This window comes from Peromyscus eremicus, chromosome 1 (assembly GCF_949786415.1).
Source record: "Peromyscus eremicus chromosome 1, PerEre_H2_v1, whole genome shotgun sequence".
Classification (NCBI taxonomy): domain Eukaryota; kingdom Metazoa; phylum Chordata; class Mammalia; order Rodentia; family Cricetidae; genus Peromyscus; species Peromyscus eremicus.
The window spans coordinates 185,724,148-185,736,999 of NC_081416.1; the positions used below are offsets into that span (position 1 = coordinate 185,724,148).

The 12,852-nt window shown below is 37.6% G+C and overlaps 1 protein-coding gene across 1 annotated transcript in view; it reads left to right on the plus strand.

Moving 5' to 3' along the window:
• The window catches only part of LOC131893999 (zinc finger protein 420-like), a 32,867-nt gene extending 23,248 nt beyond the window's left edge, over positions 1 to 9,619 (plus strand). The window contains exons 4-5 of the mRNA XM_059244181.1: positions 5,777 to 5,903; positions 6,776 to 9,619. Coding sequence (XP_059100164.1) covers positions 5,777 to 5,903; positions 6,776 to 8,934 — 2,286 coding nt within the window. The 3' untranslated portion in view covers positions 8,935 to 9,619. The remainder of the gene's footprint in view (positions 1 to 5,776; positions 5,904 to 6,775) is intronic.
• The last annotated feature ends 3,233 nt before the right edge of the window (positions 9,620 to 12,852 follow it).

A 12,852-nucleotide genomic window follows, 5' to 3' on the forward strand; every position in this document is an offset into this window, starting at 1 on the left:
AAGGCAGTTTTTTTTGCCCAGTGACCAACATTTTAAATTTGCCCAGTAGCCACATTTAAAGCAAGCTCTAGGTGGAGGTTCTTCTATGCCCATCCATCTTCTTTGGAGGAGATGGGGTGCTACCAGGAGCTGGCATGTCCCTCTATCTTGAAAAGCTTTTTTATTAAACATTTTAAATGCCATATTCTGCATATCTCTGAACCATTTGAAGACCATCTGCCTATTAGGTATATCTGAATAGACAAACTTTGCTTGTTTCTAGTTACTTTAAGCTTAACTTTGAAAATATATACAGGGGACTAAGAAAGGCTTATCCCTGTAATTAATTATATTAGTACTTAGCGTGACTACAATTAAAGAATTTGATCAGTCATAAGATGGCTATTAACATGTTCCTTAACAGTCTACAATAAGTTAGCAACTTTCATAAAACTAGTATTTCACATTCCATTTCTGTTTAAGTTGACTCATCATTAGTTTGCATTTCTTAATTATTCTTTGCAGTTTCCAATAAGTTTGTAGCTTTATAAGACTAGTACTTTATGTTCCATTCCTGTCAGGTTTAGCTTTAAAAATGATTTTAAATTGATGTTCTAGTATCAAAATAAAAGTTTTTAATTGTGGATAATGCATTCAGTAAAGAAACCAAAATAGCTGTTCTGTGGGTGAAAATGGAACAAGTTTATTCCAAACTGCTAAGGCTGTCTCCTGAGAAGGCAAGGAAATGTGACAGGGGAAAGATCCCCAGGGCCAAATGGGAACAGGAGAAAAGGGGGCCTGTGAGCCTGGGTGGGTTCTGTGAACAGGGACTGAGGGAGCCGTGAGGCCAGCACTACCCTTGAAAAGCCATTGGGTGCCCCTGCCCAAATGCCCAACCCTGAGAAAAAGACCCTCTCATTGAACCAGAAACTCCATTATAGAATATATCTTATTTGTCAAATAACTTATTTATCAAACACAAGTTACCATTTATCTAAATTCTCCGGAACCTTGATGGTGAACATTTAGCAAAGACATAAGTACTTAGGTGTAAATCTCTAAGTCAGCTTTTGTTAATCTGAATAGACCTTTATAACCTTAAATTTTTATCACCTTATACAGTATATTCTAAACCGGAGTTGAATTACATATACAGTATGTTGTACTAAATACAACCTTATATTTCTATCATACAAAAGTCCATGTCAATCCAAAATATTTGACACTTGTTGCTTCCTTATTCTAAAAGGAGATACAGTAAACAGAGAGCTCATTAGGACTGAGAACTGTCACATGATATGTACTCTTTAACCTTAGTAAAACATGGTTGCCGGCCATGTGGTTGCCTCCATCATGTTGAGGTCACCAGCCAAGATGAAGGAGAGCCATGCAGTTGCTATTTAAAACGTTTTCCTAAACAATAGTTGAATCTAAGTTACATGGACATATATGCACAGAGTTGAATCTATGTTCCAAATATATACACACAGAGTTAAATCCAGCTTACATTCCTATATAGTGTTAAATCCAAGTCACATGTGTACACATACACATACGTATCTTAAAGAGGAGTTGAATCACACACACATGCACACACGCAATACATGTATAGAATTTTAATTATAAGGTTTATGTTTTAAGTTTAAAGCCAAATTTTGTTACAAATTATATAAATTTTAAACCATACACAATGAGTAATTTACAAATCCTGAGATAAGAGTTAGCAGCATAATCTTAAGATATTATTACTTTTCTGAGAGCAGAGTGCAAAGAAATCATAGAGATAAATTATTTTTAGGAGTGAGGAAGTAGAGCCTTAGAGATAAGGGACTTTGGAAATGTTAAGTGTAGCAGAGCAAGTTTAAGTATAAGATATTTGGGGAGCCTTTGTGGCAGTAGCAGTTGTTGACAATTTGTGAGAATTTGGAAATCAAATTTGCCAATTTTGGCCATTGATTTGTACTAAGGCCAAGATGTAATAAAATCTGAGTCCATAGAGGAAGAGAGATAGGGTTGCAAAGTGGAGCATTGTGCAAGTGTGTTCCTATAAGTCCTAAGAGGAAGTTGAGAGTGTAAATGAGCTGCAGGATTGCAGGCAGAAGCAGAGATAGCACAGCGGGTTTACAGTCTGGCTGCAGAGTAAGGGAAAGCCAGGAAGGCACAGAGGGGAAGGGAGCATGTGGGTCTGCGGGCCACAAGAGCCAGAGCCATATGGAGAATACAGTAGACTAGAACTTAAGCTGTGGAAGGCCACTGGAAGATGGGAAAAAGCAGGAGAGGTCCACGTGGATGTAGCAGGCTGCAGGAGCCAGCCAAGCACACATGTGTCCATGTGGAAAGTAACACAGGAAGAATCAGACTCTAAAATTTGGAATTAGATTCACTCATCAGACAAATAATCCATACATACCTTCCTGAGGATTAGATCAGCAGATACTGCAGAGGAGAGCTAGTGCATGATGAGCAAGATGAAGCTAGCCTCTCTGTCTAACTCCCACATTGCAACAAACATACAAAGAGAACATTGACAGTTTAGAGAGGGAGAGCAGAGAGAAACAAGCAGGTCTTGGAACAAAGAGAAAGAAAGTGGAGAATTCTTTTTCAGTTTCTTGACTACCTGGTCCAAGGTATACTGAGGCCAGATTTGATTTGAAAGAAGTGGTCAGAGGATCTCCAGAAGTCATCCCAATGGAAGTGAGGAGTGTTTATGACACCGTTCTCAAGGATGAAGCAGAGAGAAGTCCAAAATGTGAGAGCCTCAGGCATCCCCTAAACTCAGAAGAGGACCGAACGGGCACAAGCTCCTCCATGTGTCACCAGGCAAGAACAGAGGCCAAGGGCTCCGACCCCAAGAGAGACACAGTCACCTGGACTTTGAGAAAAACAAGAAGGCAAGAATTGTGCTCCAGAAATGAAGCCTCATATCCAGCGAATTAGTCAGAGGCAGGTAGCCCCGCCAGAGACCCAGTTGCTGGTATTGAATAGAAGGCAAAGCCATCAGTGACAAGAAAGCAGATCTGTTGTGGGTGGAGCAGGTGGCCAGAACAAATGCTAGGAGAGCTTATTGAATCTTGGCACCAATGAAAGGATAAAAAAGAGAGGTAAAGTAGGTACCTTCTGGTGGGCCCTGCCAAAGTATGCCAGTAAGCAAACATGCCACACAAAACAGAGATAGAGCAAGAGGTTTATTGGGGAAGGGGAGAGCAAAAGAGTGAAAGGTCATGTCAGAGTGGGGACAAGAAGAGCCAGAGAGAAAAGAGGAGGCAAGAGAAACAAGAGACAAAAGCGAAATTTGTTTTTTCATCAGAACCATGCAAGCCTTAAATTCCCTGCTGATGGTAAAGTATTTATTTTCTGGTTTTTTTTTTTTTTCTTCCTTTTTTTTGATAATTAAGATTAAGTCTTTAAATTTTGACACTTACACAGCTCAGCCTTGTTCCATTGTATCCTCCCTCGATTATTACTGTGAGGACATATATTTTCATGCACTTAAGACTTATAATTCTGAAAAAGATTCCATTGTAAATGATGATCAAAGAAATATATTGATGCCCAATTCCTACAGAGTGTGGACTTGTGTCCTTATATATTAGTGAGGAAGGAAGATCTCATGTGCCACATAGGTTGTATTTCAGGGGTTACCTAAACCATCTTATGAAAGTAGCCCTAGAAACACATGGACCTTTTGCCTACATCACTGAACAATTTAAGGAAAAGTAGAAGTAGAAAAGACTCCGACTCTTACATCATAATAGTAAATATTTAAGCACCCTAGAGAGCACAAATGAAGAAATGAATACATGGCTTGCTTTTGCCATAAAACTGATGTTCTGAGAGGAGATGCAAGTTGTAGTTTAGTGGATTCTTTCTTTGCTATTTGATATCACATAGTGGTAATACACCTATGGATGTGTTGAAATCTGAAAACTAATTGTCTCAGGAGAGGGCTTGGTCTTATCCTGTTCTTGATAACAATGTTCAGTGGTAAGTTCTCAATAGACAGATCAGTATTATCTCTTTGTCTTAGTTTTCAGATGAGGTATAGATAGTCCTGCCCCCCTCTATATTGTACCATGTGGAATATATTATGAAGAATATTCTAGAGATATTACCTTGCCTCTATGGATAAGCTGTCAATTTTCAAGCCTAAATGAATGTCCCTCTTAATGACTTTTCTTTTTTCTTTTGGAGGGAAAATGCTCCCCCGACCCTATATTTTTCCTTCCCCTGGAGCTATGTAATACATAGGTAGAAATTCTGTAGAGAGCTGGTAATCAACAGGTTTCTATGTCTGACTTACAATAAAAAATCTTTATTGAGTATATGAGTGTTTATCTACATGTTTTTATGTGTATTGCATGCCTCCATTGATGCCCATGCAGCCCTAAGGTTGGCCCCAAACCCTTGGTAAGAGAGTAAAGCACTGTGGTATGCTGCCATAAACGTAGAGAGAATTAAACTGTATTTCTCTGCAGGATCAACAAGTGCCCTTTACCTATGAGCCATCTTTCCTTCCCTTAGGTTTACATTTCTAGGGCACATTCATGGTGGAGTCAGTGTTTAATCTTGTGTTTTTTTTTTTGTTTTTTTTTTTTTTTGCAAAATAAAGAAATAATTATAAATGATACTTATGTATGGAACATAAATCATGTTAGACTATTGAGCTCAAATACTGAAGAAAAGAATAGAATTGAAACTACAAGATTCAAATTTTCAATTGAGACAATGTCATGAGCAATAATATATTCAAAATTAATGAAGATTTAGTATTCTCACACAACAATACAATCATTTGGATCACAGGAAATCCCTCTACTTCATTTGAATGCACTGTCACATAGAACATTTATTTACACATATTTTTCTAACTATTCTGGAGTGAACCCTCATATGGAATTTCTGAAATTGTTATTCATCTATATTGGTTTTGTCGACTTTTAGAAAAATGTATTTACTTGATGGTTGTGAAAATACTCCCATACAATAACTTCACAAAATATTTGATCCTATGTGTTGTTTGAAATGTTGGATTATGCGCTGTTACTCTCCTTACTGTTAAAAATACTCTTTGACTTTTATTCATCCATGAATTCTCCATTCCATATTCTACATCTGTGTTCTGCAAATGGTATAGAATTGTACCTGTGCCATGGGATCTCAACTGAGCATCTTAGAATAAAGTCAGCTGTAGCCCAGCTGCAGACAGGATTGATCCAGTGTCCTTATTTGAGCAAGGTCAACAGAGTTTTGCTCATGATGACTTTTCCATCCGAGGTGCAACAATGTGATCCTGTTTGATATCAACAAAGCCTTCAGTAAGGTATACTCCTGCATCTAGAACTCCAATGTATATTTTATATGCCTTCAAAGTTTGCTGATTGTAAGCCTATTATGTCATCCTGTTTTCACAGAGATAGAAAATACAACAGAGTATTCTAGAATGTATCTTTTATTAAAACTAACTTTCACATTCACTTTATTTGCCTGAATGTATGCATGAGTAATATATGTGCATCCTTCCTGCAGAGTTCATAAAAGAGCATTAGATCCAATGGAACATGAGTTATAATCTATTATGTAGTGCTGTGTGGGTTCTGGGAACAAAACTTGGGTCCTCCAGAAGAGCCACCCATGCTCTTAACTTCTGAACCATCTCTGCAACACTGTTAGAAAACTTTTGTCTTTTAATGTCATGCCTCATCAATATCATGAAAGTGTCTCTAATTCCTTAGGTCTCTTTTACCTAGGAAATCATTTTGTCAACAGCACATGGTAAATGTATAATTTTCCATTACAGGGTCTGTTGACATTCAGGAATGTGGCTGTGGACTTTTCCCCAGAGGAGTGGGAATGTCTGGACTCCTCTCAAAGATCTCTGTATATGGATGTAATGTGGGAGAATTACAACAATCTAGTTTTTGTAGGTAAGTATGCTTTTCTTATAGAATTCCTGACTCTTCCTTTGTATTTACTTACTTTGTGGTATGTAAACTCTCCGATCTGTGTAGAGACTACCAGAATATAGGAAAATTCTGATAATAACCATAGCTTTATATTTTTCAGTCTTTTCAGCAAAAGCAAGTAATGCTGTATAGTGTACAGTCTCTCCAACCCTCTCATACAGTTTTTAATCTTAATTTCACTGTTCAAAGAAAATTGAATATTCAGAGCAAGGAAATGCATTATAGTGCACTTAGTTGTTAGAATATTTTGATTTTACTCTTGAATTAAGCTATTCATCTATTTCTAATTTTTAAAATAGAGAGTTATTTAAATAGAGAAAGAGCTGTTGGTGGTGTGCATATGGGTGATTTTGTTCAATACTCTGAGATATAGTTTCTAGTCCTGGAAAATCATGATTTTAATCCTATTACTAGGGAGGCTGAAGCAAGTGGATCCGGTGAGTTGTAGGCCAGCCTGTGTTACATAGTGAGTTCCTGGGCAATGAAAGCTACATAGTGTGATTCTCTGAAAAATACAAATAAGAAAAAAGAGAAGCATTCTCCATAAGATTTTTAAGAGAGCTCTTTTCTCAAAGTACATTATTGCTCTATCACCTATTTGTTTAACCTTCTGCAAGGTATGCAGATTAGGTAATAAAAAGAAGGCTATTATTTGTCTTTGTGGTCCTTGAGGTTCTTCTGAGCATCCATTTAATGACAGTGAAACACAAAAGTCCTCTGTTGAAAGCTCTGTCCCTGAGAACTGCTAGTTGTATGTCTAAGAAAACATCAGTTATTGAATCTGTTTAATCAAGCATCAATCCTTATTATCCCTAATTGTGCTAATTTTTCAGAGAACCATTGCATATGTGGTAAATATGAGAAGGTCTTGGATCAAGACTCAAAGCACATTGTCCGTGAGGATGTGAATATCCAAGAGAAGTCTTACAAATGTTGTGAGCTTGGGAAAACGATTCATGAATCCTCCCAGGGTATACCTTATAACACAAGTGATACTACAGAAAACTTCAAGGAGTACAGAAATGGTAACCACAGTGATGCCTCTATTGAATCATCAGACCCAAGGAGACATAAAAGTGGGAACACTGCAGAAGAACAATACAGATATAAAGATTATGGGGAGTGTTTAAATTTGTGCCCCATCATTAGCCAATATCAGCAAATCCACACTGGAAAGAAAGAATACAAAAATAGAGAATATGATGAATTTTTTGACTCTAAACATAAACTAAAGATGAAACAAATCCACAGTGGAGAGAAACCATACCAATGCAGGAAATGTGGAAAATGTTTCAGAACCTATTTGAGCCTCAGTAGACATCACAGAATTCATCCTGGAGAGAAACACTATAAATTTACAGAATGTAATAAATCTTTTCTGTATTTGTCACACCACAAAGTACATTACAACATCCATTATGGAGAAAAACCCTACAAATGTACAGAATGTGGTAAGTGCTTTTATCGTTCATCGGGTTTTAAAAGACATTACAGAATCCACACTGGAGAGGAGACTTACAAATGTAGTGATTGTAGAAAACCCTTTACCTGCTGCTTAGGTCTTAGAAAACATCAGAATATTAATGGAGGAGAGAGGCCTTATGAATGTAAACAATGTAGTAAGTCCTTCTATACATTGTCACACCTTGAGTACCATTATAGAACCCACAATGGAAAGAAACTTTACAGATGTAATGAATGTGGAAAATCCCTCTCCACCTCCTCAGGTCTTCAAAGACATCAACGAATTCATACAGGAGAGAAAGCTTACATATGTGGTGAATGTGACAAATGCTTTATCCAGAAATCTCAACTTAAAACACATCAAAGAATTCACACAGGAGAGAAAACTTACAAATGTAGTGAATGTGAGAAATCCTTTACTGTTGGCTCATCTCTTAGAATACATCAAAGAATTCACACAGGAGAGAAACCTTACAAATGCAGTGAATGTCACAAATGCTTTATCCAGCAAGCCCACCTTAGAAGACATCAAAAAACTCATACAGGAGAGAAACCTTACAAATGTAGTGAATGTGAGAAATCTTTTACTGTTGGCTCAGATCTTAGAATGCATCAGAAAATTCATACTGGAGAAAAACCTTACAAATGTAGTGAATGTGACAAATGTTTTATCCAGAAAGCCAAACTTAAAAAACATCAGCGAATTCATACAGGAGAGAAACCTTACAAATGTAGTGAATGTGACAAGTCCTTTACTGTTGGCTCAGATCTTAGAACACATCAGAAAATTCATACTGGAGAAAAACCTTACAAATGCAGTGAGTGTGACAAATGCTTTATCCGGAAAGCCAACCTTAGAAGACACCAGAGAATTCATACAGGAGAGAAACCTTACAAATGTAATGAATGTGAGAAATGCTTTATCCAGAAAGCCAATCTTAGAACTCATCAGAGAATTCATACAGGAGAAAAACCTTACAAATGTAGCGAATGTGGGAAATCCTTTACCGTTGGCTCAGATCTTAGGAAGCATCAGAAATGTCATACTGGAGAAAAACCTTACAAATGCAGTGAATGTGACAAATGTTTTATCCGGAAAGCCCACCTTAGAAGACATCAAAGAATTCACACAGGAGAGAAACCTTACAAATGCAGTGAATGTGAGAAATGCTTTATCCAGAAAGCCAATCTTAGAACACATCAGAAAATCCATACAGGAGAGAAACCATATAAATGTAGTTACTGTGATAAATGCTTTATCCAGAAAGACCATCTTAGAACACATCAGAGACTTCATACAGGTGAGAAACCTTACAAATGCAGTGAATGTGAGAAATCTTTTACTGGTGGCTCAGTTCTTAGAAAACATCAGAAAATTCATACTGGAAGAAATCTTACCAATGCAGTGAATTTGACTAATCCCTTATCCAGGAAGCCCACCTTAGAACTCATCAAAGAATTGATACAGGAGAGAACGCTTATAAATGCAATGTATATGGCAAACTCTTTACCTGTCCCTCAGGTCTAAGAAAATATCAGAAAATACATTCTGAAGGCAAAAGTTTACATAGTAAGTAATACGGCATATGCTTTATCAAAGCTCTGTCCTTATGGACCACCACAGGATCCACACTAGGGAATCATGTACATGAGAAATGTGTGAAAACCTTTGAGTAATTTTTGAATCTTAGAAAAAAAAAATGTCCAGACTTTATACTGAGGAAAAATTCTGCAAATGTGACATTGTAGGAAAATTTTCATTAAGACGTTTTACCTTCTCACCTTCAAATGCTTCATAATGAATACAAAATGAAGAAGCCTGAAGAATGTGCTGTTGTGTAGCAATTTTGTGGAGACAAGCATTCCATCCTGTAGGGAAGCTAAATAAGACAGGAAATAAACCACTCAAAATAGCTTCCAGAACTGAAACTGTCAAGATTCACTATGCTTAATTCCTTTGAAGAAACTTATACCAGTCTTGCTGCTTAGAAGAGGCTTTGATGAATTGAGCCATTAAAATATATTGTCCTTTAACATGTAGATATATCTGCAGGTGTGTAGTATGCTATGGGTGTCCAGTGTTCAAAAGCTGTATTTCATGCTGACTTGGAGTTTCATGATGACAACTGTCTGTGAGTAACTTTTGCTCTTGTAAGCAACTCCAGTCTCGTATTTATATAAGTAACCCCAATAAAGCCCAGTGGTTCAACGAGTTGGATTTCAGTGGCAAGCATACTTGGTTCTGTTGTCAGTTCCCATTTTGGCTGAGTGGGTGCATATGAATGTTGTATCTTTTTAGGAAAGGTCTCATATAGTATGTACTGAACCCATTAATTGTTCCTCCAAACTTGTACACTGGAAAATCAATGTTAGAAAGCATTTGAGTCAACTAAAGTGGGGAAGATTGTTTTGCTCACTGCTTTATGCTTACTACTATAGTAGTACATTGTCCCACTGAAAGGGCTCAACACAGACAAAACATAGAGGCTTGGGGAGCCTAATAAAGAAGGCCACTCTCTTCCTTGCATTTGAGGAGGAGAGTGAGAGGTCTGCAGTGGAACAAATGAAAATATGGGAACAAACCTATGTTATTGACAGACATCATCCAAAATGGGCTGTGTCTATGCACTGCTCTGAAATCATGTTTAGTCTCTATCATTCAAACTCCAATGACCTTCAGAAGTATTTACCTGTTCGCAGATAAATACTCAACATCATTTTGCTATCCTCATGTCCTGTTGTACCTTAGAAATTCCACTCTATAAGCCTCAACACATGAATTGAATCCTTTTGTTAAATTCTGTACACAATGCTAATAATGTAGACATATCAGAAAATTTAACATTAAATAAAACTTAAGAAAATACTTTAATAAAGACTTATAGTCAGCTTAATTTCATGTGAATCCATCCATATAAATACCGAGACTGTAAAGCCTTAAAGAGATGACCTATGAGCAAGAAAAGATGCACATACTCATATACAGCTTAGAAATCCCCAAGGGTATGCTGGAAGATCATTCTGAAGTACTGAAAAAAGATGAAGTATTTAGTCCAATTCCAAAGTATTATATTAGAATACTGATACTAAAAACAGAAAGACTCAAAAATTTTAGACCTTAGACAAGGCAATGTGTTACAATGGACAAACCATATCATTGCATAAATGTTTCATGGATTTTTAGTACAAGAGAATAGTCATATTCAACTAATGAGGAAGTACTGTCTGAGAACATTTTGGTGTTTATTGAAACATGAACTTAAAAGATTACTACAATCTTGAGTAAATTCAAGCTCCTGTTGGCAAAATACCATGTGATAATTTGTATCAATTGCTGCTGTGTCAGGGCTGATTAATCTGAGACAGGGTACAGTGGAAACAGGCTTCTGGACTGGCCCTTAGAAATCTGGAGAATGCAACCAGCCGAACAGACTTATGGGATGTCAATTTAGGGAGTTCCATGGATCATAATGCCCCTTCTTGATGACATTAGATGACTATTCTACCTAATTCATCACAGATTTCTAGGGATAAATTTGTAAACTTGAGTGCAATGAAGATATCTCACCTCGTACCCCTTATATGATATTGTTTGCCTCATTCTGTGCTCATTTATAAACACAGTTCCTATGTATGATTGCAGCAACACCTTGGAAGCTTGGTAGAGCAGGACTAGGACAGCCTGACAGCTAAAGCTGTGTAGGAGGTAGCCTGGACAGAGTGGGACAGATGGGTATCAGTGGGACTCGGACAATCGCCAGATCTGAGGAATGATGGGGAAATGAAGCAGAGGTTGTGTGGGCCTAGAAAATTTAGAAGCATTTGTGCAAGTGCATGGTGAAATCTAGATTACAGGAGCTGTGTTTCCTGAACCAGGGCATCATGGTCTGGAAAACCCAGCATTCCCAGAGAAACCTCTAGGAGCTACATTGTTCAGAACCAAATAGAAGACACAGATGTCATCTCCATATCTTGTAGGGACAGGAAAACTCAGTTGCAGGACACCCTGAGGCATCTGAGAGAATTATCAGTCAGCAGTGCAGTGGGAGAAACTGCAGCCCAGTGGAGCTCCAGGGCTAGGAAATGCATCAGGAACCTAACCAGGGTTAGACTAGTTTTTCTGCGGCTGTGCAGGAGGATACTGTCTCTCAAATTCTGTTGTGGATATCTACCCATGTCTGTAAACTTTAGATCATATGAATTAGGGCTTATCAGGATTCTTTTCATTTTTCTTCTGGTTGCAGCATAGTTACATTTACATTAACTCTTGTTTGCAAACAGGGTTCTCATGCTATTGTGGCAATTGCACAGCTCCTGGAATTTATATTCATCCATGATTTCTAACTCTGCCATTCTTCTGCTTGCCTATTCAAGAGAGTGGATTTTTCTCCTGGGATTATTATCCCAGGAGCTATTTAGAAATTAGTCCCATGACACCGGGCAGTGGTGGTGCACATCTTTAATCCCAACACTTGGGACACAGAGGCAGGCTTATCTCTGAGTTTGAGGCCAATCTGGTCTACAGAGCAAGTTCCAGGACAGCTAAGGCTGTTACACAGAGAAAGCCTATCTCAAAAACAAACAACAGCAAAAAAGGAATTAGTCCCATGAGAATCCAGTACAGATTTGGTTGATCTAGAAAATATACTTTACTAAGCCCTACACTAATGGTTGTAAACATTAATAGTTACTAAGTAATTTTTAAATAATTGTTAATTTTCCATCTGAGATGTATGAATTAAAGTATATAAATACAATATCCAGAAATGTGTCTTCATTAAGAAGTCATGATGCATTCTTAATATTACACCTTAGACTGTGGAAAAGTGCAGTATGTATGCTGTGGGTGAATACTGGGCCACACTATTTTTAGTTATAAAATGCACTATAGATTAGGACAGAATTGGAAAGCATCTTTTAAAAAGTTCTGATCACTCAAGTGTGTGAGAAAAATTGTCTTTTGATCCAACAAAAAGCAGTCTTCTCATGTAGACATGGACAAAGAGGCTTGGTACTGTTTGGTTTTTGCTCTGTTTTATTCAATAAATGCATCACTCTGTTGCCCTGTCTTGCTCAAGCCTGGTCTTACATGGTATTTACCTGCCTCTGCTCTCTTAATGCTAGGGTTAAAGCAGTTTACAGACACAGCTGGCTCAAACACTCACTTTTTATTTCACAGTCTCATGACATTCAGTTTAATGGATTTGCACTTCTATCAGAAGTAAGGGCAATGCCTATACCTTGCTCGATGAAATTTGTACAGAGATTGGATGCTGCAGAATTACAGCAGTCTGGTTTCTGAGGGTGAGAATAGTTTTCCTGCAGTCTTATAGCATGAATCTTAGAGAGTCTTATTAATAAAATCAAACCCGGGCCAGTTGTTGGGGTGAAATGCTGGATGGTCAGAGAGACAGAACAAGCCACAGCTATCTCACCTTGCCAATTC